The sequence below is a fragment of the Neoarius graeffei genome, chromosome 3 (genome assembly GCF_027579695.1).
Source record: "Neoarius graeffei isolate fNeoGra1 chromosome 3, fNeoGra1.pri, whole genome shotgun sequence".
Classification (NCBI taxonomy): Eukaryota; Metazoa; Chordata; class Actinopteri; order Siluriformes; family Ariidae; genus Neoarius; species Neoarius graeffei.
The window spans coordinates 62,978,317-63,006,299 of NC_083571.1; the positions used below are offsets into that span (position 1 = coordinate 62,978,317).

General features: G+C 41.6%; 1 protein-coding gene across 1 annotated transcript in view; it reads right to left on the reverse strand.

Moving 5' to 3' along the window:
* Positions 1 to 26,465, reverse strand: part of dchs2 (dachsous cadherin-related 2) — a 44,123-nt gene extending 17,658 nt beyond the window's left edge. Inside the window, exons 1-12 of the mRNA XM_060915958.1 lie at positions 24,756 to 26,465; positions 14,531 to 14,722; positions 14,182 to 14,413; positions 13,817 to 14,053; positions 12,358 to 13,380; positions 10,880 to 11,055; positions 10,450 to 10,549; positions 9,040 to 9,197; positions 8,122 to 8,941; positions 7,299 to 7,538; positions 7,046 to 7,180; positions 5,970 to 6,179 (exon numbers count right to left, since the gene is read on the reverse strand). Coding sequence (XP_060771941.1) covers positions 5,970 to 6,179; positions 7,046 to 7,180; positions 7,299 to 7,538; positions 8,122 to 8,941; positions 9,040 to 9,197; positions 10,450 to 10,549; positions 10,880 to 11,055; positions 12,358 to 13,380; positions 13,817 to 14,053; positions 14,182 to 14,413; positions 14,531 to 14,722; positions 24,756 to 26,465 — 5,233 coding nt within the window. The remainder of the gene's footprint in view (positions 1 to 5,969; positions 6,180 to 7,045; positions 7,181 to 7,298; positions 7,539 to 8,121; positions 8,942 to 9,039; positions 9,198 to 10,449; positions 10,550 to 10,879; positions 11,056 to 12,357; positions 13,381 to 13,816; positions 14,054 to 14,181; positions 14,414 to 14,530; positions 14,723 to 24,755) is intronic.
* Between the last annotated feature and the right edge of the window lie 1,518 nt (positions 26,466 to 27,983).

Sequence of the window (27,983 nt, forward strand, 5' to 3'; positions counted from 1 at the left end):
GTCCTCGGTTGGATCAGCAACACGTGCCGCCATTTTGTTCTTCTTCTTTAGGGTTTTTTGGCAGTTGACAAACCAACTTAAAGGTGCATTACCACCACCGACTGGGCTGGAGTGTGGAACAGGAGCTATTGGGGGTTTAAAAAAAACTATTCTTTTAGCTATTTCTGTTTTTTAAATACTTTATAAAGTGATATATCTGACTTGATGTGCTCTGCCATTTTGTTTTTCTCTACTCACGGTATATGAGCTGATATCCTAGTAGTAGAGTAGCCAATCAGAGTACGCAATTTCTCATATCCAGTAAATGTAGATAGAATAAATTATATATATATAATTTTTTTTAGTTCTGTAGCCCAGTTAAATCTCTTTGCTTGTCTGTTTTGTTCAATAAATCCTGCATTTGCATTCAAACCCTGTCCACCATATTTTTGAAAGGGAAAATGACTGATATTTCATGCTAACTACCATGCTTACAGTCAAACAAAACTGTCATAACTTTTTGCTGTAAACATTTTTAATCCAGCAATTAGTGTTTTCCTCTTTAGAAACCATATTAATGAAGTCACGATTCTGAAGATTGTGGCCAGAAAAGTGTACAAAAGATATCAATAACCAGCAGAGGTGGAAAGAGTACTAAAATATTATACTCAAGTACAAGTACTGTTACTCTGATGAAATTTTACTTAAGTACAAGTAAAGTTACCAGACAAAAAATCTACTCAAGTAAAAGTAAAAAGTAGATCATTTAAAATGTACTTTGAGTAAAAGTAAAACGTTACTTTTAACAATGGGTGTTTTCTGCCTCCACTGTGTTGTGCAAAAATGAAAAAGAAGAGGAAACAAGGATATATGTACATCTCAACCCAGATGTTTTATTTAAAGGAAGTGCATCAAATTGAATGCTTAGGATAATGCTGCATTAAAACTGAGACAAACAAAAAAGGTCAATACACACAGTCATGTCGTTTACATCGCCCTGACCACACACAAAGCATTGTACACGAAATATGAAAGTGAAATGTTGCACCGAAATCTCGTAGCTTGCCTGTGTGCACTGTGTGTTATTAAACAATTCAATTCAAACATTATTTGTTTTGCTTAGTATTCCTTTCTGGCCTGTTGGATGTAGAATGGTAGGAGGACTGATCACGTCAGGTTGGCGAGCTAACTTGCTTGCATGATTAGCCAACCGAATAACAGACTAGTTACCGTTATGTTACAGTACCAACAGGTTGCTACTTCAACATTAGCAATGCCATCCACTATTTTTGGAATATAACCAGCCTATTGTCGGTTTTACTATGGAAAGGAAACATTATGATCAGGGGCGCAGATACGTTTTTTGAACTGGGGGGGGACAAAAAACTGGGGGGGGACAAAAAACTGGGGGGAACAAAGCTGCCAGCAAACCAACCCCAACCCCGATATGCCTGTCAAACTTGTTGTGGGTAACCATAGCAACCAAGCTCGAGCTCGCAACCTGTGCAGTCTGCGCAGCTCAACCAACCGAATATCAGTCTTTGTTTTGTTTTATGTGAGTTGTTGCAACTATGTATACACTGCTGTGCACCTCAATAAACCGAATGGTAATTAGTCTTTTGATTTTTCCGTGAGGTTTGCCTTATGCAAAGAAAGACAGCATAGACGTTTTTTCCTCCCTATAAGTGGGGGGGACCGAACGAGGTGAATTTAAATCTGGGTGGGACGAATCCCACCCATCCCACCCTCTATCTGCACCTGTGATTATGATGCCAATGACAATACTTACCTCAACATGCTTGCGCAGATTAGACGTCAAATTTTTGTATGCCGCAATGGTTGTCTTCTTGGGCACACATAATCTGCATTGCATAATGAAACTGTCACCCCTTTTCTCTACGAAGCTGAAGTGATCACGTATGTAGGGCCAGGGGTGCACTTCATTACTGGAAGAAATTGCGTTTTCTGCAGGGTCGTCCACCACAGGTTCCTCGGTCTCCTCCCTGTCCGCAGGGGCGCTTTATCAACACCCGTGGCCCAGGGGCTAGGCCCCTCATAGGCTACCTGTCAACCCTACCCTTACCGTTGGCCAGGAAAACACTCTTATTTTATTTGCAATACGTGTCAAACATTTACAGTGTAAGCACGTAATTAGCCTAGAAGCCTACGATAGGTTACGTTTGGCTCAGTGTAGCTGCGCAAGGCCCACTCTCACATCACTCAAAACATCCGACCACAGAGGGAGAGAAGAACGCAGGCATTATCATTACAGAGCCGGTTCTGATTATTACCACGGACAGGACAGTGATACTGCGTAACTTTCACGCAGGGGCATGACCAGAGATAACCACACAAGCGCGCGTGCGCTAATGTAGACCTATGTGTTGTAAACATAAAACACACACACCTACAGACAAGTCCTTTTAAAAAATAAAATACATAAAAATAGCTCAGCGGCATGAAAACAAACATTCACTGCAAGACAAGGTTCCCTAGAATCGCCATCAGTTTTTAATATCTATATGGACTTTGTTGTCAGGATTGCACAGCATGAGACATCAAAACTGTACCCAGATACAGGCTTCAAGTTCAGATATTGCATTCCAAATGAGGTATCCACAAGAGAAATGCGTACGAAAGCACGAGCATCAGGAGAGGGTTGCATAACAGAGATTCTATACGCAGATGAGTGTATATTCTATACGCAGATGAGTATGAGGCCATACTCGCTGGATCCATCGAGGAGCTTCAGAATATTCTTCAGTTGTATGATAAGACCTACACCCGCTTTGGTTTACAAATATCATATGTCAAAACAGAAACAATGGCTTTTAACGTCAATGAGGATATCAAATGTAAACCAAGTATCATTTCCCTTGGCGGCACTAATATTAAAAACGTCCGCACCTTTAAATATTTTGGTTATAATGTCAGCAACTGTGATGAATCCTCACACTTCCTGCATGCTAGGATAAGTGTTGCATTCATGAAATGGAATGAACTGAAACACGTTCTAACCGACCACCGAATACTACTAAAAACCCGTATAAAGTTCCTAGTGGCATGCGTTCGATCTCGTCTCCTGTACAGCACACAGGCATGGCAACTATCATCCAGTGAAATTCACAAAATTGAGGTAGTGTGGCACGGCTTCCTAAGGAAACTGATTAAAGATGGATATAAACGAAAGAATGCCCCTGACCAAAAGAACACTACAAATGAAGATATAGACTGGAGCTACAAGATGTCCAATGCTGACCTCTGGAAACTGACAGGAACCCAGGATATAAAACTATCCTGCTACGTACAACAACTAAAATATATTGCTCACGTTTGCCGGATGGGCAATAACCAAGTGCAAAAGCAGCTCCTGTTTGACAAAAATGGTTACAAATGGACAAAATGAGAAAATCTGCTGGGCATAGACACCCAACAGATAAGACATATGATGATGGACAAATCAAACTTTGAGCAACTGCTGCAACTGCTACAGCAGAAGCACCCCTAGAGAGTTTAACTTTTGACAGGGGAACATGATGATGATGATGAAGGTACTTGGCTCGGCGGCCACATGAAACATAAACACCATGGACAGCGGCCAAACTCATAACTCTACAGACCGAAATACATGAAACCAAGTCCTACTAGGGTCTATTCTACCGATCTATGTTCAAGCATCATGCAAGTCTTCCTTCTCCTTGAATAAGACCGTGCATTTAACTGCCTTTTTGACATGACTGCATCGAAATACCACTTGCAACAATATTTCACACACTCCATCAAGAAAAAAGTTAAACATGATGAACACGGGCATACTGTTTTGAGCATACGATTTTTTAAAAAGAAACTAGCTACATCAAAGTCCTTCAATAAACCCATCCTTTAGCGCAAATGAGCTTAACCTAGTTCAAAGCATGACGCTAGCAGTAGCTGCATAAGGCAAAATCATGTGGGCCTTCCATCAACAACAAGCCATGGCGGGCAAACATTAATAATCAAGCGTCCTTACCTTAAAACGCTGTCTTGACCACAGAACTTCTCAAGTATTTCACTTAAATCCACACGGGTTAACAACACACCCAACACAGCTAGCGAGAAATGTGGATCTGCGCTAGCTTTGTATTGCTATTCCCCTCAGTATGCTTACTCTGTCTGCTGCCCGAACTGTGACAATTATAGGCTACAATCTTTTCATCAATTTCTTCAGTAGATGCCGTTTTAGACATTTTATTATCCCCATCGAAATATGCTATTATACTAACAGGATTATAACTCAAATCACACGACACGTATTCAAATCACAACTGATTTATTTTACTGTTGGACAGATCATAGCCAGGGGTGTAGTGGGCGTGGTACGCGGGGGTACGCCGTCCACCCACTTCTCCCGAGGTGAGATTCAAAAAAAAAAAAAACTGTCATTCAATGGCCTGAGTTTATACGCTCTACAGTAAGTGACACGTGCCTTTGTGCTCATCATCAATGCCCCCCCCAATCGAACGTTACGTAAAACGTAGCGACGCAAAGTAGAATGCATTCTAAACGCAGCCGAGATATTAGAATTATGTAAACGGTTGACTCCGCCATTTTAATGGCTGCATGTCATGTATTTTGTATACGCAGGTGCCTCAATCGCGCCAGACTAAATGCTTGATTTATTCGATTGGTGCCTTTTATAATAAATTTCATCCCATTGCTGGTTTGTATGCGATGTGAGTGAGTGACGTGACTTTTTTTGAACTTCTGGACACATGCTGTAGCTGTTGCCACGGCAGTAAGTAGGCTAGTAAAAATATCAAATTCTGAATGCAGCTCAGCTCAAATGAACATGAATCGAACATGAACAAAGGTGTTTGTGTATCATAATTTCCAATATTTTGGCTTCACGCCTGATAGTCCATGTTAAACCTCTGCAAGGTTTATGTTGCGTTCCAGCAGCAGAGTGGTGCTGTCTACAACGATGCATTCGGAAGGAGAAGGCGAATTTGTTCCTCTTTAGCCATTTCGGCATATTTATTGGAGACAAAATAAACTGCGGCTTTTCGCCATAACAGTTGGGCTGTACTGACAAACACGAATGAAAATTGCACACATAAAAACGTCTGAAAAAAAGTGTCTTCTTGTGCCCTCTTGTGTTGTTAAAAGAACGTAACATTTATACAAATCATTCATACCAAACATAGGCGACCAAACAAAGGCTACTGCTTCTGACATGATATCAAATCGATGACGTCACGAATCGCGTACCCCCACTTTAAAAATCTCCACTACACCACTGCTTATTTCTATCCGTACATTAATGTAGGCCCACGATTCCGACAGTTTATTATTTTATTAATATTACAAGGCCCCTGATTGGCTGTGGCCCAGGGGCTTGAGCCCCCCCTTAAAGCGCCGGTGCATGTCCGCCATCGTCTGTGTGAGACTCGCGCGCGCGACAACTGTCCTTCCCGTGATTCATTTCCAGAACGCATTTCCCCTTCTCCGTTTTAGCCTTTTTTATTTTTTATTTATTTATTTTTTACTCAGTAACGGTTGTGATGTAAAATGTACCGAAGTACACTACTTAAAAGAAAACATACTTAAGTAAAAGTAAAAGTACACTCTTTAAAAATTACTTGAAAAAGTATAAGTACACAAAAAAGCTACTCAAGTACAGTAACGCGAGTAATGTAATTCGTTACTTTCCACCTCTGATAACCAGTCTAAGATATAAGACTAGCAGTTGACAGTTTATATGAATGTGGGTAGAGCAGTGTGACAGTGTTAAATGTACCATTTTACTGTGCAAGGGGATTTTCAATCCAACTTTGCTTCACAGTCTTACATTTAGACTTAGGTAAAGGGTCAGGATTAAAGCTTAGATTACCTTCCTGTAATTTAATCAGATGACTGGAGAAGAAATATGTTAACATCATCTTGGTCAATTGTCTTTCAAAAAAAATGCATTAACATTTTTTGAACGCCATTCATAAACATAGCTTACTCACTCTCTATAGAGTAGGTCACCATTCCATTGATCCCATCATCAGGGTCAAAGGTCACAGCAGTGTGAACGACCGCTGGAGGGAGATTCTCTGGTATAATGATGTGGAGGAATGACTGGGAGAATTCAGGAGGATTATCATTGTCATCGAGCACCGAGCAGAAGACTGTAGTTGTGCTGGAGAGCGCAGGAATCCCAGCATCCTCTGCCTGAACTGCAGATCAGCCAATCAGGTGCAGTGAATAATTATAAAGTTTTTGAGCAGATACAACACTTTTAGAGTCAGAGTTAAGTAGAAATGTAGGACATAGATAGTAAAATACAGAAACTGCATCCTTAGTATTATACATTCATCAGATACTTTTACAGGAACTTGTTCTTGATTCTAAGATTCCTGTTCTTGGCTGCAGGAGTAGAAACCAATGTGGTCTTCTGCTGCTGCATGCTGAGAAGCTTTTCTGCTCACCGCAGTTGTAAAGAGTTGCTATGACTTGCTATATCTTTCCTGGCAGCTCGAACCAATCTGACCATTTACCTCGGACCTCTCATCAACGAGACATTTCCACCCACAGAACTGTCCCTCACTCAACTCAATATTTTTTGCACCATTCTGTGTAAACTCCAGAGACTGTTGTTTGTGAAAACCCCAAGAGATCAGCAGTTTCTGAAATACTCAAACCAGTCCATCTGGCACCAAGAAAGGTCACAGAGATCACAATTTTTCCCATTCTGATGTTTGAAGTGAACATTAACTGAAGCTCTGATTTGTATCTACACTATTTCATGCATTGTGCTGCTGCCAAGGGATTGGCTGATTAGAGACCTGCACAAAAGAGCAGGTATATGGGTATTCCTAATAAAGTGGCCAGTGAGTGTTTGTTTCTGTTGAGGTGAAGAATGAATGGCAGATCTATACATATTATATGAATTTTCAGAGAGTACATTTTTTCAGTTGGAAATGTAAATTACATACAGAGCTGCAAACATTTCTAAGATGGATTTTAATATTAATATTAAACTGGACTACTGGAATTTTAACCTGGTTAATCCTTAACGCTCTAATGACCCAGAATATCTCACCTCTGAGAGTGAAACTGTGCTGCAGTTCCCTGTCCAGCTTTATAGAGGTGCGAATAAGACCAGCATGTGAGTCGATGGTGAAAAACTCATAACCAGCACCAGGCAAGAGGCTGTAGCTTACATTAGCATTTTCACCTAGGAGGAAGAGAAGACATTCACATAAAGTTATACAGGAACTCATAGTTTTCCACCTTTCCATCCATCCATCCATCCATCCATCCATCCATCAGGTCGCTTTCCTCCTGCACTGTACCTGAGTCCAGGTCCAGTGCTCTCACTGTAATCACTGCTTCCCCCAGATCTCTGTTCTCCATCACACTGGCTTGGTAAAGATTCTGTTCAAACAGTGGCATCTCGTCATTCACATCCATCAGCAGCACAGTCAGAGTCTGAGTCGAGGACAGAGACGGTGTCCCACCATCTGAGACCTGCACCGTGAGCCCAAAGGCATCCTGGGATTCGTAATCCACAGAGGAGTTCAAATACAAATGACCTTGGAAGAAATAAGTGGAAAAGAAGGTGGCAAGCATGCTGATTATCAGCAAACTGGTCAAAACCAGATTTAGGAAATATTGCATGATGATGTACTTACTATAAAAATTACTGACTGAACAAGTCAAACTATTCATTGATACAATAATAAAATATATATCTGCTGCTAATAAGAAAACAAAAGCCAGCAATGATGTTCAAGAAGAAACTCGTATCGGGTTGGTTTTGCATACGTTCGTACTTATGTATGTCCTAAATCAAACCCCTTTATAACGCACCCTATTTAGTGCATTCAATTGTTTTTTTTTTCTTTTTGCATCTGAAAAAGGTTCTCTTTAAAAATCCAGCGTGCTGATTAAATCCCAAAATGCACAGCTTTTTGCCTGAAAAATGTATATGAAATGGTACAAAATACCCATAATGCATTTAAGCATTTGTACGGAATAAGGAGTAAGGGTATGATTTGGGACACAGTCTTAGTCTATTAATAAACACAACGATATGTATATGAGCAAAAGTAAACATTCTTCTCTGTGAATAATATTCTGTGACTTTATAGCACGTACCACACCACAGAAGTTTACCTGAGTTCTCTAAACGAAACACCCCAGCTTCATTTCCAGAGATGAGACTGAAGGTCACGTGACTGTTCACACCTTCATCTTCATCTCTTGCCAGGAAATGATGCAGAAGACTCCCGACCTCTGTGTCCTCTGCTACATGAACTGTTTCTTTTGAAACAAAGGCAGGGCTGTTGTCGTTGACGTCCAATAGGAACACTTGAGCCATCACTGAATTGACGTGGCTTCCGTCGCTGGCGGTGACGATAAAGGCAAAACTTTGATTGCGCTCACGATCCAATGGCAAAGTTGTTAAGACAACCCCAGAATCAGGGTCAATCCTGAACGACAGTTTCTCCATAGCAAGGGTTGGGTCAAAGGTCATCGTGTAACGAATAGCACTGTTATGAAAAGTCGCGTCACCGTCAACTGCTTTAAAGACATACACTACAGTTCCCACAGGAACATCTTCCTGAACACCAAACACCACAATGTTGTTGTTGCCAGGGAAACTGGGGGTGTGGTCATTAACATCATCGACGCTGACAGCCACTAGAATAGTGGTGTTAACATTGGGATGAACTTCAAAACAGTACTGCTGATTAGTCTCATAATCTAAAGGCTTTGCTGTGTAAATATTGCCATTCGCTGCATCAGTAGTAAAGTGTGAACTCTCTTCTCCATTAGTGACAGTGTAGCGCAACAGCTGATTGGCTCCCCTGGAAAATCCAAGTGAGCCAATCAGAGATCCCACACTGGCATCCTCTCTGACAGTTAAATGTCGGAGACCCAGAAAATCACGACTGCCCGCTTTACGTCCTTGCACCTCAGTGCAAGTGTGGACCTGAAATTAAACATTGTTAAAAATTTTATTTTTATGAGTAACATTAACATTATTAAAAGTAATTATTTTGATATTTGATGTGAACCCTGAAGTGTCACCTGGATGTGTACAAGTGCTGTCTGCTCTATAGGTGCTGCCCCGTTGTCCGTCGCAACCACCCTGATGGTGTAGTTCATGTGGTGGTTTTGGACAAATCTTGCTGTAACCTTGACTTCTCCACTCTGACTATCAATCTCAAAGTGACCTTTCTGATCAGCTACAGGAACCATAAAACAAGATTAGGTTGAAAAGATTAAACAAAATGGCTTCCACAATCAATTTCAACAGCTTGTAAAATAGCACTTGATCCAGCACGTCCTATTATTTTCCATTTTATTTTTTATATTGTGCTCCAGTAGTTAATCCATCCACACAACTTAATGTGCCACAAGATACTAAATTATACACTCACTGACCACTTTATTAAGAACACCCATACATACACCTGCTGTTTGATGCAGTTTTCTAATCAGCCAATCCCTTGACAGCAGTACAATGCATCAAATCATGCAGGTACAAATCAAGCGCTTCAGTTAATGTTCACTTCAAACATCAGAATGGGAAAAATTGTGATCTCAAAGTGTGACTTTCACTGTGGCATGGGTGTTGGTTTGAGCCAGATGGACCGGTTTGAGTATTTCAGAAACTGCTGATCTCCTGGGGTTTTCACACACAACAGTCTCTAGAGTTTACACAGATTGGTGCGAAAAACACTGAGTGAGAGACAGTTCTGTGGGTGGAAACGCCTTATCGATAAGAAAGGTCAGAGGAAAATAGCCAGACTGATTCAAGCTTTTTTGCCAGGAAGGATATAATAACTCATATAATCACTCTTTATAACCATGCTGAGCAGAAAAGCATCTCAGCATGCAACAGCAGAAGATCACATTGGGTTCCACTCCTGCAGCCAAGAACAGGGATCTTAGAATCAAGAACAAGTTCCTATTAAAGTGGCCAGTGTGGGTATGTGCACAGGATGTAGGATTTTAGTATACTTTTAATTCATTATGTTGATTTGTCAAATTAATAAAATAATGGCAATTTTTTAAACTCTATGATTTTATGAACATTTACAGCTCACTTTAAATGCAGCTCATAATTATATCCGTAAAATAGTTGTTCCTTGAGATAAACAATGTTTCTGATGCTGTCCTTTATATTGACTTTTAAAAAGCAATACTGTTTGTTAATTAATTGTGTCATGTTTATGTGTTTAATATTGGCCCCAAATGGCATTCCATAGATTTTTCTGTGTACTTACAGCCCAAAACATAAATTTCAGCATGATACAATGTGGTCACATCAAATGTTCAATAACCTACATGCATAATTCCCACAATTCCTTCAGTCTGTGGTTTTGTCTGAGATGTGAAAACTGATGTAATAAATTCCCACTTCATGCACTCAGCTCAACTTAAAATAAACCAATAAACACCAAAATATGAGGCATGGATGTACTATGGGTTTACCTTCTCTTAGAGAGAATGTGACTGTCCCATTTTCTCCTGCATCCAGGTCCTGAGCAAACATGCTCATTATCACTGAACGGACAGGGAGGTTGGCACATATCTGTCAACGAAAAAAACAAAACAAAACATTTTTATGATCAATACGCTTCGCAGATAAGACTGGACACCCCTGAGCTATTATTTATAATAATTACAAATATTGTGTATTTAATATTCATATTGAATATATTGATATTCCATGTACGATATGACAAGTTTACCGCATGTAACACACAAAACACCTTCTTTACATTACTTTCAAACCAATCATATATATAATGATGTACGATTTATGTTCATTTGCAAAGTAAAATGATTCAGACTCTACTACTTCTTCCGAAACCATGATTTCATATGAGAGCTGAGTTAAACTGAGTTAAACATTGTGAACCTGCACGGTGAGCTCCTGGTGTGTGAACCGAGGTGGACTGTCATTGATATCAGTCACGGTTATATGGACGCTTGTGGTGGAGTTAAGGCGAGGATGACCGTGATCAGTCACCAATACTTTCAGAGTGTGATGAGGTTGATGCTCCCGATCCAGAGCCACCCAGTTAATCAGCTCTCCTGCCAAAAGCAAGAAGATAACACAGGACTGGAATGAATATCATCTAACACTCAACCCGAGAGTCCTAAACAGTATACTGAATACATTCAATCCATAAACATATTTAAACTCAAAGGACAAATGGTACAGCGCATACCTCCGCCAAGCCGCGTATTTTCAACATCAAAATAAATTGACTTGACCCTAAATACTAAAGCTGGACATCAAATTTTATCCAAATCCGTTCACTACTTTTTGAGTTACGTTGGGAACAGGAAAAAAAAAATCCTGAATCCACACACATCCGGATTTGCATCAAAATCTAATCAATTCTTCCTTGGCCCATGGCTCACCTTTCCACCAAATTTCATCAAAACCTGTTCACTACTTTTTGAGTTACAAAGGGAACAGATAAACAAACAAAAAAAACAAACAGAGGTAAAGACATAACCTCTTCCAACAAAGTTGGCGGAGGTAAAAATATATAACAGTTATTCCATGAACTCAAGTCGTACAAGAGCTGACAGCCGACGAGGCACGTAGCGCCAAGTCGGCTATAAGCCATATACAACGAGATTGAGTGGAATAACTGTTTTATTCTATCCACATTCACTGGATTTTGAGAAACAAAGCATTTTTATTTTTTGCAAATTGGATAAATAAAAACTTTATACAAAACATCCGACAAAATCATTTCCACTTAGAATGTAAACAAACCAGTGAAATGACAATAGCAATTTGTGAAAAATGCTATTATTATAATTCCTGAAAATTAAAAAAAAAAGATACGTTCTTACCATGAAATACTTTCATCCCATATTTTGTTGCTTTTTTTTTTTGTATTTTTGGGGGTTTTGTTTTCGAGTAGAGTTTTTATTTCGTCCTCGGTTAGTTCAGCAACATGCTCCGCCATTTTCTTCTTCTTCTTTAGAGATTTTTGGCGGTTGGCAAATCAAATTAAAGGTGCATTACCACCACCAACTGGGCTGGCATGTGGAACAGGAGGTATTGGGGGGAAGAAACTATATTATTTTAGTTATTTCTGCTTATTTTAAATACTTGATAAAGTGATATATCTGACTTGATGTGCTCTGCTATTTTGTTTTTCTCTACTCACAGTATATGAGCTGATATCCTAGTACTAGAGTAGCCAATCAGAGCACACGATTGCTCATATCCGGTGAATGTGGATAGAATAAACACTGATATATCCTTATGGCAAATGAATTTAAGGAACATCATCATGTTTAAATTATTAAAAATGGCTGCCATTGGGTAAAGCTCAAACAATTTATTAAAGGATGAACTCTGCTCTCTCTCACCTGTTTTAGAGTTGATGCGGAAGTGTTTGGTATCCGACAGCAGGATGTAAGACAGCTGTTGGTTTTTCCCCGAGTCTCTATCTGTAGCGTTCAACTTTCCAATCAAGCCGTGTGGTTTCAGACTCTCTGGAATACTGAAAAAGTATCTGTCTCTACTAAAAACTGGAGTGTTATCGTTTTCATCCTGCACTGAGATGATTACTGTGGCTAAAGCGCTCATTTCCTCGTCACTGTCTTGAGCTGTGGCATGAATGTTAAATCTGTACATCCTCTCGGACTCGTAATCAAGACTGCGAGCCACAAAGATCCATCCATTATCAGGCTGGATAAGGAACGGCAACATTGTGGACACAGGCTCCATAGAGTAGAGGATTCTGGGTAAATGTGATCCATGCTGTAATTTGATCCCATGGGCACGCACTTGGATCACACGAGTGCCACTTTGAGCATTTTCTCCAATCTCGACTTGATAAATTAGTGTCTCGAAGGCTAGTACATTCTTCGTGTTCATTAAAGAGTCAAGCTCCACCATAAGGCTCATTGAGGAACTTAAAGATGGATTTCCTTCATCCTGGGCCACCACGTTGAGCTCACATCTCTGTGGAGTCTCTTTTGTAACACTGCTCTTTAGCATTAGAATCCCAAAATGGGGATGGATGGTGAATAACTGGTTCTCTGGATGCAGAGAGTAGCGAATCTGTCCGTTAGCAGCACTATCGCTGTCATGAGCATGTGCCACGTAGAGCGTTGTCCCAGGAAGAGTTTTTTGGGATATGGTGATGAGATCAAAGGTCACTGGAAAGACAGGTGGGTTGTCGTTGATGTCAGTGATGATTATGCGGACATGAGTGGTGCTATAAAAGGGCGGAGTACCAGTGTGAGCCTGAACAGTGAGAAGTGCACTTGGTAGGGACTCACGGTCCAGGGGAATGTTGGTATAAATCACACCAGAAAGGGAATGTAGAGAGAAAAATCCCTCGGGGTCACCAGAGGAGATGTCATACACAAGAGCATCCGCCAGATCTGCAAGGAATAACACCTTTCTCAATGCACTAATATTCATTAACAAGAAACAAACTCTCCAAAGATCTTGTTGGCTGTGTCTCAAATCAAATATGCTTAATGCAAGTAGTATACACATTCACACTTAAGAACTGTTACAAGGCTGTACCTTGCACAATTTTCCTCCCAATTTTTTCCCACTTGCCACCTCATCTTTTATAACTGCTAGCGCTATCTACCCTCTTCTGCATACATGAGCTTACCAGATGCCTACGACCTCCTGACCTCCTATTATCAGCTTTTCGACCAGCAGCACTCACCCTTGAGATTTTAATCAACAATTTCTGACAAAGCCAGAACTTTGTCACCTTTGGCTGCAATGACATTAAATCCATGCAATTTTTGTGGGAAAATTGTGAAATGTAAACCCAACGTAATTCAGTGAAGGAAAACTCACCATGAGGTTTTTCAGCATGCACTTTCCCCACCGAGGTACCGGGAGGAGAATCCTCAGACACCGAGAAGCTATAGTAGGACTTTTGGAAGCACACAGGGGCGTAGTCGATGTTCAGAATGTGGATGATGATGTCAGCAGGTCTCGGAGAGGCCACACCTGCTCCATCATGAGCGGAGACTGTGAGTCGCACGCTGCTGGTGCCCAGTTCAGAGAGAATGGAGGAAACAGACAGTGTACCTGCAGACACAAATCAAATAAGCATGTTTTTCAGTCGGCAAAACAATATTAACCAAGCTGGGGTTTTTTTCACATCACGTAATTCACTCTCTGAGTTTACACATAAATATCAAGTGGGTCAGTTTCACCTGATGATGCATTCACAGAGAAAAAAGAGGCATGGTCTCCAGGGAGCAGGTCATATGAGACTCGGCCGTAGTTATGCAAGTCTCGGTCAGTAGCAAAAACAGTGAGGATTTCAGCTCCTGGTTGAGTGTTTCTACTTAAGTTCGTGATGTATTTCTCTGGATTAAATACAGGAGCGTTATCATTCACATCCTCCACATCGATGTGAAGATATGTTTGTGAGCTCAGGCCCCCCTGAAGAGGAGGAGATGAAATGAAATGAGTTCAAACACTGTCGCTCACTTTTAAAAATAAATAGACTGCCTCATTTAGGTTATTTATTTAAATATTATTGTTAAAGAACATACTCACTTGATCTTCAGCTTTTACTAAAAGGTCAAAATTCACCAGACCTGCATCACGATCAATGTCAAGAGACACGCAGATCTCTCCAGTAAAGGGGTTCATGTGAAACAGTTTGCGTGTGTATTCAGTGTTAAACGCGTCAGAAAAATCGTAACGCACCCTTCCAAATTCACCACCGTCAGCATCCTCGGCAGTTACCTAGACAAGAATTTTATAAATCAATAGAACATTAATGCAATCTTAGTATTTAAGATGGAGCACCAGCTGTAATTCAATCACAGGTTTATATTAATGTGCTCATTCTAATATGTTACTGTTTCTATGGTAACAACACATTCACTTGTACAGCTAAATCTAATAATAAACAAATTTTAAAAATGTGTTATTTAACAAAGAAAAACGTATGATCAATGATACTGCAAAGTTTTCTCAGAGGAGACAATTTAACGTTGATGAAAGGAGTCTCCAGTGTCAGTGAGTTTTCAGAAACAGGAAACTGCTTTCCAGTTTCTCTGTAATATGACAAGTTGAGTTTTTCTTTCAACTTCGAGAGAGAAAAAAGTGATGCTGGTGAAGGACACTGTTTTGTGGAAATGTAACTCGAAATTGATAAAAAAAATATGATCTGGGGTTTGTTTATAAAATAAATAAAAAATAATAAACATAACCGTTGGGAAATTGCTGTGGCGGAAGAACACTAGAACACTTTAGGATGTGTTGTGATTGGAAAGTAATCAATGTCACAAACCTGAATTTGACTTCTTGAAGCTATATTGAATAATAATAATAATAATAATAATAATAATAATAATAATAATAATAGGGCGGCACGGTGGTGTAGTGGTTAGCGCTGTCGCCTCACAGCAAGAAGGTCCGGGTTCGAGCCCCGTGGCCGGTGACGGCCTTTCTGTGCGGAGTTTGCGTGTTCTCCCCGTGTCCGCGTGGGTTTCCTCCGGGTGCTCCGGTTTCCCCCACAGTCCAAAGACATGCAGATTAGGCTAATTGGTGGCTCTAAATTGACCATAGGTGTGAATGTGAGTGTGAATGGTTGTCTGTGTCTCTGTGTCAGCCCTGTGATGACCTGGCGACTTGTCCAGGGTGTACCCTAGCCTGGGCCCGCCCATCCTAAGTGTGACGCAACACGGGGGCCTGTTGCGAACTTAGTCTGGCAAGGCAAGCTATCTCCAGCTCTTCCAAGCTCCCGAAAAATCGGGAGCCAATCAACTTTGAGCATTTCCAACGGCCCTGGGTAGAGGCGTGTTCAAGGCAGTGACGTAGTAGAACTGCGACCGCAAGCCATAGATTGTTTACAGAATCTATGCCGGAAGCGCTTCATTCACTAGAAACATTACGAACATGGAGCAGCGGCAAGCCTTTGACACAGCGGCAGATGCTGTATTGAAAGCATTCAACGGGAAGTTCTCATTGAAAATGGAGCAAAGAGCAGCCCTGGAGGTATTTATCTTCTTCCTGTTACTCAAGCAGTTTCCGTCGCATCACATACATCAGAGGAAAGAGTGATGTGATTGGTTTAAGCTTCGTCACAGCCTTTTCTGGCTTCGACCAGTAGCAAACTGAGGCATTTCAGGGAGGCGGGTCAACCACGCGCTTTGGGAAACGGTTGGGCTTAATATCTTTGCCAGACCAATGCTCGCAGAGCTTTGAAGTTGCGTTAGCCAGACTAGGTGTACCCCGCCTTTCGCCCGTAGTCAGCTGGGATAGGCTCCAGCTTGCCTGCGACCCTGTAGAAGGATAAAGCGGCTAGAGATAATGAGATGAGAGATGAGATTAATAATAATAATAATAACAATGACTAGAGGTACTGTGCCAGGGACACAGTGGTATCCCATTTCCACACCTGAGGCCTTGGGACAAAGGTCAAGGTCACAGAACTGAGAGAAATCAAGCCATTTGTCTGGAATCTGATGACAAAGGGAAAAGAATATAATACTTCCATGGTTAATAATATCAACTAAGTTCCTATCTGGCAGCACGGTGGTGTAGTGGTTAGCACTGTCGCCTCACAACAAGAAGGTTCTGGGTTCGAGCCCAGTGGCCAGCAAGGGCCTTTCTGTGTGGAGTTTGCATGTTCTCCCTGTGTCTGCATGGGTTTCCTCTGGGTGCTCCAGTTTCCCCCACAGTCCAAAGACATGCAGGTTAGGCTAATTGGTGGCTCTAAATTGACCATAGGTGTGAATGTGAGTGTGAATGGTTGTTTGTCTCTGTGTCAGCCCTGCAATAACCTGGCGACTTGTCCAGGGTGTACCCCGCCTCTTGCCCATCATCAGCTGGGATAGGCTCCAGGCTATCCCTGTAGGACAGGATAAAAAAAAGATGGTGGTGTGCATGGTTGCAGCGGCTTACGGCTCTCCTTTTCAGTGCTCTTTTTTTTGTTTGTTTTTGTATTTCTTTCTTGCTTGTTTGTGCACCATCGGTTCTGCGAACATCCAGTATACCCACCAGACACTTTTAGCCATCGGTGACCAACACCAGATATCTGTTTTGAGCGACTTTCTCTTCACGCACAACATCCCAGATGACATAGCGAGACCGCCGGGCTCTCCGTGGATTGTTGTCGGGTCTAGGAGGCGGCGCAGATGGAGGAGGGAAAGGAAGCAGAAGCGGGGCCACAGGTCTGGTGCTATGCTAAGGCTAAGAAAACAACCACACAAGCCACCTCTACCGAGCCTGTATCTCTCCAATGCCAGATCCCTGGTGCATAAAACGGATGATCTGGAATTACAACTCACTGGAAATTGCTACGTTCAGGACTGCTGTGTTTTAATTATCACAGAAACCTGGCTTCATCCGGAAATACCCGATGCTAGCTTGCAGCTAGCAGGCCGCACTCTGCTCCGCTGGGATAGGAATGAGGACTCTGGTAAGAGCAGAGGAGGAGGGCTCTGTATTTACGTGCATGATAATTGGTGTAACAACGGAACAATTATAGATGAACACTGTTCCCCAGACCTCAAGTACATGTCTGTAAGATGCCAGCCTTTTTTTCTACCGAGAGAGCTAACTGTAGTGATTGTCACAGCTGTGTATATTCCACCTGACGCCAGTGTAAACACAGCACTCTCTCTCCTGCTGAACACCGTTAACAAACAGCAGTGGGCCCACCCTGACGGTGTTCACATAATCGCAGGAGACTTTAATAAGGCCAACTTGAAGACTGTACTGCCGAAATTTTACTAACATGTTAAGTGTTCTACTAGAGAGGAGAACACTTTGGATCATGTTTACTCCAACAACAAGCACACGTACAGAGCCATACCCCTCCCCCACCTCGGCCAGTCAGACCATCTTTCCCTCCTGCTCTCCCCAGCCTACACTCCCCTCAGACGCAGAGCCAGGCCCACCACAAGGACTATCACAACCTGGTCTGACAGTGCACTCTCCAAACTACAGGACTGCTTTAAACAGACAGACTGGGACTTATTTGAACACCAGGAGCTGGAGACATTCACAGGAACGGTGCTGGATTATATAAAGTTCTGCATCGGGAATGTGACTGTGGATAAAAACATCCAGGTCTTCCCAAACCAGAAACCCTGGATGACCAGCCAGGTCCGCTCACTCCTCAGGGTTCGCGATGCTGCCTTCAGGTCAGGTGATAGAGCTCTGTACAGAGCCGCTCGAGCTGATCTGAAAAGAGGAATAAATAAAGCCAAGGCGGACCACAGGCTGCGCATAGAGTCCCACCTGTCCAGCAACAACACACGGGAGGTGTGGCAGGGCATTCAGGACATCACAAACTTCAGAGACTGTGATGCGCCAACAGGAGACTGGAGTGCACCGCTAGCAGAGGAGCTAAATCGCTTCTTTGCTCGCTTTGAAACATCTCAGCAGCACTCATCTGCTCCTGCCCTGCCCCCACCACCACAAAGTTCCTACACCACTCCTTTCACTGTACAGGAGCACGATGTCAGACGGGTGCTCCTGGCAGTGAACCCCAAGAAAGCTGCCGGCCCAGATGGTGTACCTGGTAAGGTGCTCAGAGCGCGCACCCACCAGCTCGCCCCTACCTTCACCAGGATCTTTAACCTCTCCCTGGCTCAGGCAGTCATCCCGCCCTGCCTAAAATCTGCAATAATAATCCCAGTGCCGAAGAAGTCTCCCATCACCAGCCTGAATGATTACCGTCCTGTGGCCCTCACCCCGGTAATCATAAAGTGCTTCGAGAGACTAGTTCTTCAGCACATCAAGGACCACCTCCCCCCAGACTTCGACCCCTACCAGTTCGCATATCGCACAAACAGATCCACAGAGGACACCATCGCCGTAGCTCTCCACTCTGCGCTAAACCACCTGGAGCAGCAGCACAGCTACGTCCGCATACTCTTTGTGGATTACAGTTCAGCTTTTAATACAAGAATCCTGGACATCCTTATTAGAAAACTGGACACTCTCGGCCCTCTCACATGTGCCTGGATAAAGGACTTTCTTACTCACCGGCCCCAGTCTGTGAGACTTGGCCCCCACTTCTCCTCCACCCGCACGTTGAGCACCGGCTCTCCACAGGGCTGTGTGCTGAGCCCCCTCCTATACTGCCTCTACACCCACGACTGTAGTTTGACCCACAACAACAACCTCGTCGTCAAGTTTGCTGACGACACCACAGTGGTCGGACTCATCTCAAAGGGAGACGAGGCAGCCTACAGAGAGGAGGTCCTGAAGTTGGCAGCCTGGTGTTCAGAAAATAACCTCGCACTGAACACCAAGAAAACCAAAGAGCTCATTGTTGACTTCAGGAAGCACAGCACCGACCTAGCCCCCCTCTACATCAACAACGTGTATGTGGAGAGGGTCCACACCTTCCGGTTTCTCGGCGTCCTCATCTCCGCCGACATTTCCTGGTCAGTAAATATTACAGCAGTCATTAAGAAGGCTCAGCAGCAGCTACACTTCCTGAGAGTCCTCAGGAAGTACAACCTAAACTCCAACCTGCTGCTGACCTTCTACCGCTCATCCATCGAGAGCCTGCTGACCTACTGTATTACAGTATGGTACGTCAGCTGCACTACTGTAGACAGGGAGAGGCTCCAGAGGGTAGTTAAGGCAGCACAGAAGATCATTGGCTGCCCTCTCCCCTCCCTGATGGACATTTACACCTCCCGCTGCCTTAGCAGAGCTAAGAACATTATCAAGGATAGCTCCCACCCTGGCTTTGATCTGTTCGACCTGTTGCCCTCAGGGAGGCGCTACAGGTGCATCAGGTTTAGTTTCCTGGCAGAGGCAGACTGATTTAGATTTAAAATGTCCTGGTATTTCATGGAGACCATGATGCCGTGTACCCTAACAATGCTCTGGAGGAAAAACAGCCACGAAACATCACAGAATCTCCAACATATTTTACAGTCAGGATCAGGTTCTTTTCATGATACTGTAGCCATCCTTCTTTTTTACGCCGAACCCACCTTAAGTGTTTATTGCCAAAAAGCTCCATTTTTGTTTCATCAGACCATAGAACATGGTTCCAGTCTAAGTTATAGTAGTGCTTCACAAACTTTAGGTGCACATTTGTGGTTAACTGACAGAAAAGGCTTTTTTCTGGCACCTTCCAAATAACCTGTTGGCATGGAGGTGGCATTTGATGGTAGTTTTGGAGACTTGAAAACCCTAAGATTTTACTTTTTCTTGTAATTCACCAACAGTGATCCATGGAGATTTCTTTTCTCCTCTCTTACCCTCCTCCTCATTGTACATGGGGGCAAAATAAACTTGGCTCCTCTTTCAGTTGAATTTGTAACAGTTCCAGCTGGTGTCCACTTTTTTATTTTTAGTTAAAGTAGTAAATGACATACTATTGGCGTCTGATCAGGGCTGTGTCTCGCTGCTTGTGTTGCTTGACCTTAGTGTAGCATTTGATATCATTGATCATTCTGTTCTTTTGGATAGACTAGAAAATGTTGTGGGAGTTAAGGGAACGGCCCTCTCCTAGCTCAACTTTTATTTAACTGATCGCTATCAGTATGTTGATGTAAATGGTGATTTTTCTAGACATACTGAAGTAAAGTTTGGTGTTCCACAAGGTTCTGTCTTAGGCTCACTGCTTTTTTCTTATATATATAAGAAAAAAGCAGTGAGCCTAAGACAGAACCTTGTGGAACACCAAACTTTACTTCAGTATGTCTAGAAAAATCACCATTTATATATATATATATATATATATATATATATATATATATATATATATATATATATATATAATACTACTAATAAATATAATACTACTAATGATCTTTATAGCACTGAATGGTCTATATATATATGGGTGATATTCGGAAGCATGGTATTAGTTTCCACTGTTATACTGATGACATATAGTTGTATGTTTCTGCAAAACAAGATGAGAGACACCAGTGTAATAGAACTGAGGAATGTGTAAAGGACATTAGACATTGGATGCTTATTAACTTCCTTCTGCTTCACTCTGACAAGACTGAAGTACTTGGACTACATGCAGCTAGAAGTAGGTTTTCTGATTACACAGTAACTCTGGATGGCCTTTCTGTTTCTTCACGTGCAGCAGTCAAAGACCTCAAGGTGATTATTGACCCCAGTCTTTCATTTGAAACTCATATCGATAACATCACCCAGATAGCTTTCTTTCATCTCAGAAATATTGCTAAGATAAGAAAGGTAATGTCACTACATGATGCAGAAAAGCTAGTTCATGTTTTTGGTACTTCCAGGTTGGATTATTGTAATGCCTTACTGTCTGGATGTTCCAATAAGTGCATAAACAAGCTCCAGTTAGTTCAAAATGCAGCAGCAAGAGTCCTTATTAGAACTAGAAAATATGACCACATCAGTCCTGTCTAATCCACACTGCATTGGCTCCCAATCAAATTTCATATTGTTTATAAAATACTACTAATGATCTTTATAGCACTGAATGGTCTTGCGCCACAGTACCTGAGCGAGCTTCTGGTCCTTTATGACCCGTCACGCCTACTTAGATCAAAAGGTGCAGGCTATCTGCTGGTACCTCATATAGTGAAGGCTACATCAGGGGGCAGAGCCTTTTCTTACAAAGCCCCACAATTATGGAACAGCCTTCCAAGTAGTGTTTGGGAATCAGACACAGTCTCAGCGTTTAAGTCTAGGCTGAAGACATCTGTTTAGTCAAACCTTTTGTTAATAGTGAGGTAAAGGAGTAGATCTGGAGGGTCCTCAGACATAGTGTGTTTTGGTAAACTGGGATGTATGGATGCTGTCAGTCCCCACTCGCTCGCTCACTCGAGTTTGTTGACGGTGTAGTGGCTGCTGCTTTATGTCCCGGGGCTCCCTCATGCCTGTGTTACCTTCTGGCTCTCCTCTTTTAGTTATGCTGTCATAGTTAGTTTTGCCGGAGTCCCTGCTTGCACTCAGCGCAAAATGTATACTGTTCTTACTCATCAGGTGACATTGGGCAATACCTAATAACCTGTGTTTTCTCTCTCTTTCTCCCCCCCCCACCCACTCTGTCTGTCCCTCCGCGTTACATGTCAATCCTGAGATTGAGATGCTGACCTCTTCTGCTCCTCAGACCTGCCTGATCCATTCTGATGCCCTATGTCTGGCTGGAGTCTCATCACATCGCTCCTGTGGAGGACGGCCCCATATGGACAGTTGAAAGCCACACTTGGAAGACGCTCTGGACACTTACAGTAATGCTTTTATGGCTGAGGACTACAGCTGACTTGCTAACTTTAAGACTGCAGTTGTCATGAACAGTTTTGCACTGAAGTTTCCATCAATGAAGAATTATAACATCAATGAAACAGACTTCATGTTAAAACTGTTAAAAATGTTATAATCACATTGTCTGTTATCACCCAGATGAGGATGGGTTCCCTTTTGAGTCTGGTTCCTCTTGAGGTTTCTTCCTCATGACGTCTGAGGAAGTTTTTCCTTGCCACTGTCGCCACAGGCTTGCTCATTGGGGATAAAATTAGTTCATGTTTAAAGTCATTCAAATTCTGTAAAGCTGCTTTGTGACAATGTCTACTGTTAAAAGCGCTATAAAAAATAAACTTGACTTGATTATTGCCCTAACAGTAGAAATGGACATTTTCAGGCAAGGAGCTTTTTTTTTAATAACCATCCCCTGATTTATGAAGGTCAAAACACTTCTCCATGTGGTTTGTGTGTTTTCTCTTATCTTTCCCATGTTGACTAAGGGAATTTGGCATCTGTGTCACCTCATATTTGTCCTCAAGTTAATTAGGAAGTCATGGATTACAGCTTGAAAGTTCCTACACAGTCCAATCAACTCAAAAACATATATAATTTAAATTTACGTCAATTAAAGGTTGGATTTTTCTCTTTTTTTTCAGTATGAAATGAAGCGACTTCACCAAAAGGTGGATTTCCTTCCTAACCCTTACTACTAATCTTTACAAGGGATGCCAATAATTGCGGAGGGCATTGTACAGTTTATGGCTGTTTGTCTTTCCCACTTCACTGTGCCATGTCATTTAGCCCTGCGTTCGGCAGCATTTGATCAATTCTTTCCTGCAATAAATGTGATATACTGGATTTTATGGCCTGTGTGCGTGAGTGTGTGAATGAAACCGTTGGTCAAAGTCTGCACGCTATGGTACTGTAATCACATAATATGTGATACTAATACTTTTATAACAGAGCTAGACAGAAAATAAGTGGTTCAGCAATGTGAAAAGTTTTGGAGATGTTTAATTGTCACAGGTAACAAAAAAAAAGTAGTAGTAATAATTAGGATTAATAATATTATTTAATCTAATTACTACTTTATTATTCAAGTCACCATATAAAAGTACTAAAAATATTTCAAGTAATAATATAATCAGGGTGGCACGGTGGTGTAGTGGTTAGCGCTGTTGCCTCACAGCAAGAAGGTCCGGGTTCGAGCCCCGTGGCCAGCGAGGGCCTTTCTGTGCGGAGTTTGCATGTTCTCCCCGTGTCCGCGTGGGTTTCCTCCGGGTGCTCCGGTTTCCCCCACAGTCCAAAGACATGCAGGTTAGGTTAACTGGTGACTCTAAATTGACCGTAGGTGTGAATGTGAGTGTGAATGGTTGTCTGTGTCTATGTGTCAGCCCTGTGATGACCTGGCGACTTGTCCAGGGTGTACCCCGCCTTTCGCCCGTAGTCAGCTGGGATAGGCTCCAGCTTGCCTGCGACCCTGTAGAACAGGATAAAGCGGCTAGAGATAATGAGATGAGATGAGAACTCTATTTCTCTCCTTTTTTTTATTTTATTGTTTACACACAGTGCTGTACAATAGTCTTAGGCACATGTAAAGAAATGCTGTTGACCAAAAATGGCTTAAAAAATAATGAAATGAAATGTTTTAACATGGAAAAAAAATATAAACAGCAGTAAGCCATAATACATGAAACCAAGTTAATATTTGGTGTGAGACGACCCTTTGCTTTAAAAAAAATAGTAGTCTCAGGTACAATGAGTGCAGTTTTATAAGGAAATGAGCTGTAGGTTTTACTGAGCATCTTACAGAACCAGCCACAGTTCTTCTGGACACTTTATGTCACACTCGCTTCTTCATTTTGCACCAAAACCCAGCAGCCTTCATTAAGTTTTCTTTTTTCATCTGAAAAGTGCTCTCTTATGGAATATACTGCTCAGATACAAAATGTTTTTTCTGTAACATTTAATTTTGTGCTGGAAAACAAACATTTGGAACTCAAATATTTTTGTACTGACTCGATAATGTAAAAGTCATAAAATAGAAATCTATAACAAAGTTTGTATGAAAAAAACAGGGGGCCTAAGTCTTTTGCACAGTACTGTATAAACATACATAGACATACACTGTTGTATAGACACCTATATTGTAAGAAACATGGTGTGACGTGATTATTCAGGCATTGTTTTGCGGTTTCGTTCACAGTCAGTCATCCCCCCCCCCCCCCCCCCCCCCACACACACACACACACATGCACACTTTCCACCTTGCAGTAACACTACAGTCTTTGTACTGAGAAGAGTAAACACTCTGGCTCTTTCGCTGTCAGTTAGCGCTGTCTCCTAATTCATAAAGAACTACTTTCTGTGTGTGGGTTTATAGCAGTGACAATAACATTGATAGTGTGTGTGGTGCTGATATGAGTGTATCAGTTCCAGCAGCGTTGTTGGGGTCTGAATACTGTGTCCACTTATAGGACCCAAATTAAGTCTGCAAAGTGATGGTCACTTTCTCAAGAGAACAAATGCTTGTCTTGAAACACGCAAGTTAAAGTATATTTACCTGAATAAAGCAACTTCCGATGGCTAGATGCTCCCGAATGGTGGTGGTATAGATCTGCTGCTGGAATACAGGTCCGTTATCATTGACATCCTCTACGCAGACACTAATGGTAGCTGTGGAGGTTAAAGGAGGAAACCCAGAGTCCACTGCCACCACCAAAAACACCAGATCTGACTCTCGCTCTCGGTCCAAACCTGCAGCTGTGCTGATGATACCAGTCAGGGGGTCAATATTCACCAGAAAGCTTTGATTTGACTGTAAAATTGAGTATAATATCCCAGAATCCTCGTCATCATCATTAGCCTTGACCTGTATAACTGAGCTTCCTTCAGGAGCATCCTCAAAAATGTTTGATTGATAGAGTTCTTGCTCAAAAACCGGTGCATTATCATTTACATCGGAAATTCGTAGAACAAACGTCCTCTCGCTTCTCAAAGGAGGAGAACCAAAGTCTGATGCAATGATGGTGAGCTTGTATTGATTCTTCTCCTCCCTGTCAAGCACGCCATCTACGTATAAAGCATACACAAACTCATCTATAGACTTTAAGTTGAATTTCCCCTCTCCACCTTCTAGGAGCAAGCTGACTTTGTTCAGTTCTCCCAAATCTGGGTCTGAAATAGTGATACTGGCCACGTAATCTCCATAACCAGCACCTTCAGAAACCTCTGGATCTCCACTTTCGCTCAAAAACACGATACTAATGTTGGGGCTGTTATCATTGACATCCAGAATCCTGATTTTCACAAACGTACTGCTGGATTTCGGAGGAGATCCATGATCCTGTGCCATCACAACCAGCTCAAAAGACGACCTGGTTTCGTAGTCCAAAATCTTATTCACCCGAATGATACCTGTATTTTTGTCAATGATGAAAAACTCAGATGAGTTGCTCTGGGTTCTGTTGATTTCATAGCTGACAAGGCCGTTAGAGTCAAAATCCGGATCGTAAGCATTTACCTGGCACACAGGTGTCAAAAAAGGGGTGTTTTCCCAAATAAAAGCTTGATAGTCAGTCTGATTGAACACAGGTTGGTTGTCGTTTTCATCCAAAACATTAATGTTGACTTGTAAGCACCCAGTTTTTGGTGGTACCCCACCATCAAAAGCCTCAATGGTCAGATTGTAGAAATCCACACTTTCCCGATCCAGTTCTTTGAGAAGAACTAAATCCATACTCTGGACATCCAGTTTGAAAACTCCATCTGCACTACTTTCCAAAATTCTGTACCCTTGAACACCAAACCTGCCTTCATCTTGATCTCCTGCAGCATCCAAGTGAAACATTGTCCCAGTTGGAGTCCATTCAGATGTGTTTAGCATCACAATTCCTTCAGGAAACACAGGTGCATGATCATTCACATCTTTCACCTCCAACTGAACCCTAATCACCTGTCCCGTCAAACTTGTAGTGGAAAATTCATATCTGTCTCTGCGTTCCCGGTCCAGAACTGTCAATGTAGAAATGACTCCTGTCTCTGTGTCGATTTTCAGATCACGGAAAACATCCGAGTCTGTGCTCTCAGATATGAAGAACCCACTGTTTTGGACACCTGGAGGAAAAGCAGCCCTTATGTCCCCTACTATGGTTCCTACAGGTAAACCCTCTTCGACAGAGACACTGAGATTATACACCTGTGCCCATGACTTTACACATAATAGTAATGAAATAATCAGAAACTGCAATAAAATTCTTAAACAATTCTCCATTTTTATGTCACATATTAAATAATTCACAAAGGTCTTAATTTGAGCTTTTCAAAGGACAAAACTTTGAAAGTTCAACGTCAATCATGTATTTTCAAAGCTTACATTAATAAAGCCTGCACAATTAACTCTAATATTTTTCATTCTAGCATGTTACTGAATTGTTTTCCAGCTCCAAGTTGACTTTTAGTGCTCTAATTCCAGTACAAACCGAATAATCCACACATGATCAGAGAAACACCTTCCTTCTGCTCTGCTCTGCTCTGCTCTGGGATGGGATGGGAGTCGAATCTTTTATTCATGAGTCGAGTCTTCAGTTGTGGAGTTGATTCTATTCATTGAAAACGATTCAGTTTAAGTTCAATACAAACCTTATGAATGAAAAAGTTGTACATTTCTTCAGTTGTTACTATATGAGAAAAGGGACCATAAATAATATAAATTATGACTATTTTATTTTAAAATTTGTGCCTTTCAACCAAAAAACGTCACCTATTTTGTAATCCAGCTTGCGTTAGCTCTCCCAGTTAGCATCAGTGCTAACATCATGGTTAATCAATTAACCTGTCAAGTTCTCTTGTCACTAACATGACCTAGAAGTCATTTATAGCTGCTATTTATTTATTTATACATACATACATACTAATATTTGTAATATTAATAACGTATGTAATTATGTATGTAATAAATGTATGTATGTAATACTAATAACATACTAATAATACTAACATACTAATAAACACACACAGGAAGTAAATAGTAAATAGTATTATTAATTAATTGGAAAGGGGGGTAGGATTAAATAAGCTAATGCTTCTTCCTACTCCTTTTCAAACATGTTAAGTTAATATTGTTTCCATTGTTTTTAATTGAATTAAGTGTTTTTATTTGTTCTTTTGTTTTTGTTTTTTGTTTGTTTTTTCTCTTCTGTTTTGTAATACTTTGACATGTTTGAAATAAAGCATTCATTCATTCATTCATTCATTCATTCATTCATTCATATTTGACGAAAAAAAACCATGCAGAACCGACTCTTAGAGTCGACTCTGGAATAGAGTCCCAACAGCTTTTTTGCAATCAATTGCCGCGCGCATGCGCGACGCGTCCTTCATTTTCTCCTACAATGTAGTTACTCCAAAATCCCTGATGTTCATTTACAACAAAGCAGGAGCTCAAACAATTAAAAACAAAACTCTTTACAAAAAGAAAGATAACAAATGATAAAGCAATTATTATTATTATTATTATTATTATTACGTGTGCATAATATTTATTCAGCCGAGTGCATGAATTGTATGATGTCATAACCTCCCCCTAGTGGACAGTGATGGTACTACAGACGGACTGGATTCCAAATCTGCACTTCTCTGTGGAAAATCCTTAACCAGATATAATTCTTATCATCTAGAGGTGCAAATCTCATCTCATCTCATTATCTCTAGCCGCTTTATCCTTCTACAGGGTCGCAGGCAAGCTGGAGCCTATCCCAGCTGACTATGGGCGAAAGGCGGGGTACACCCT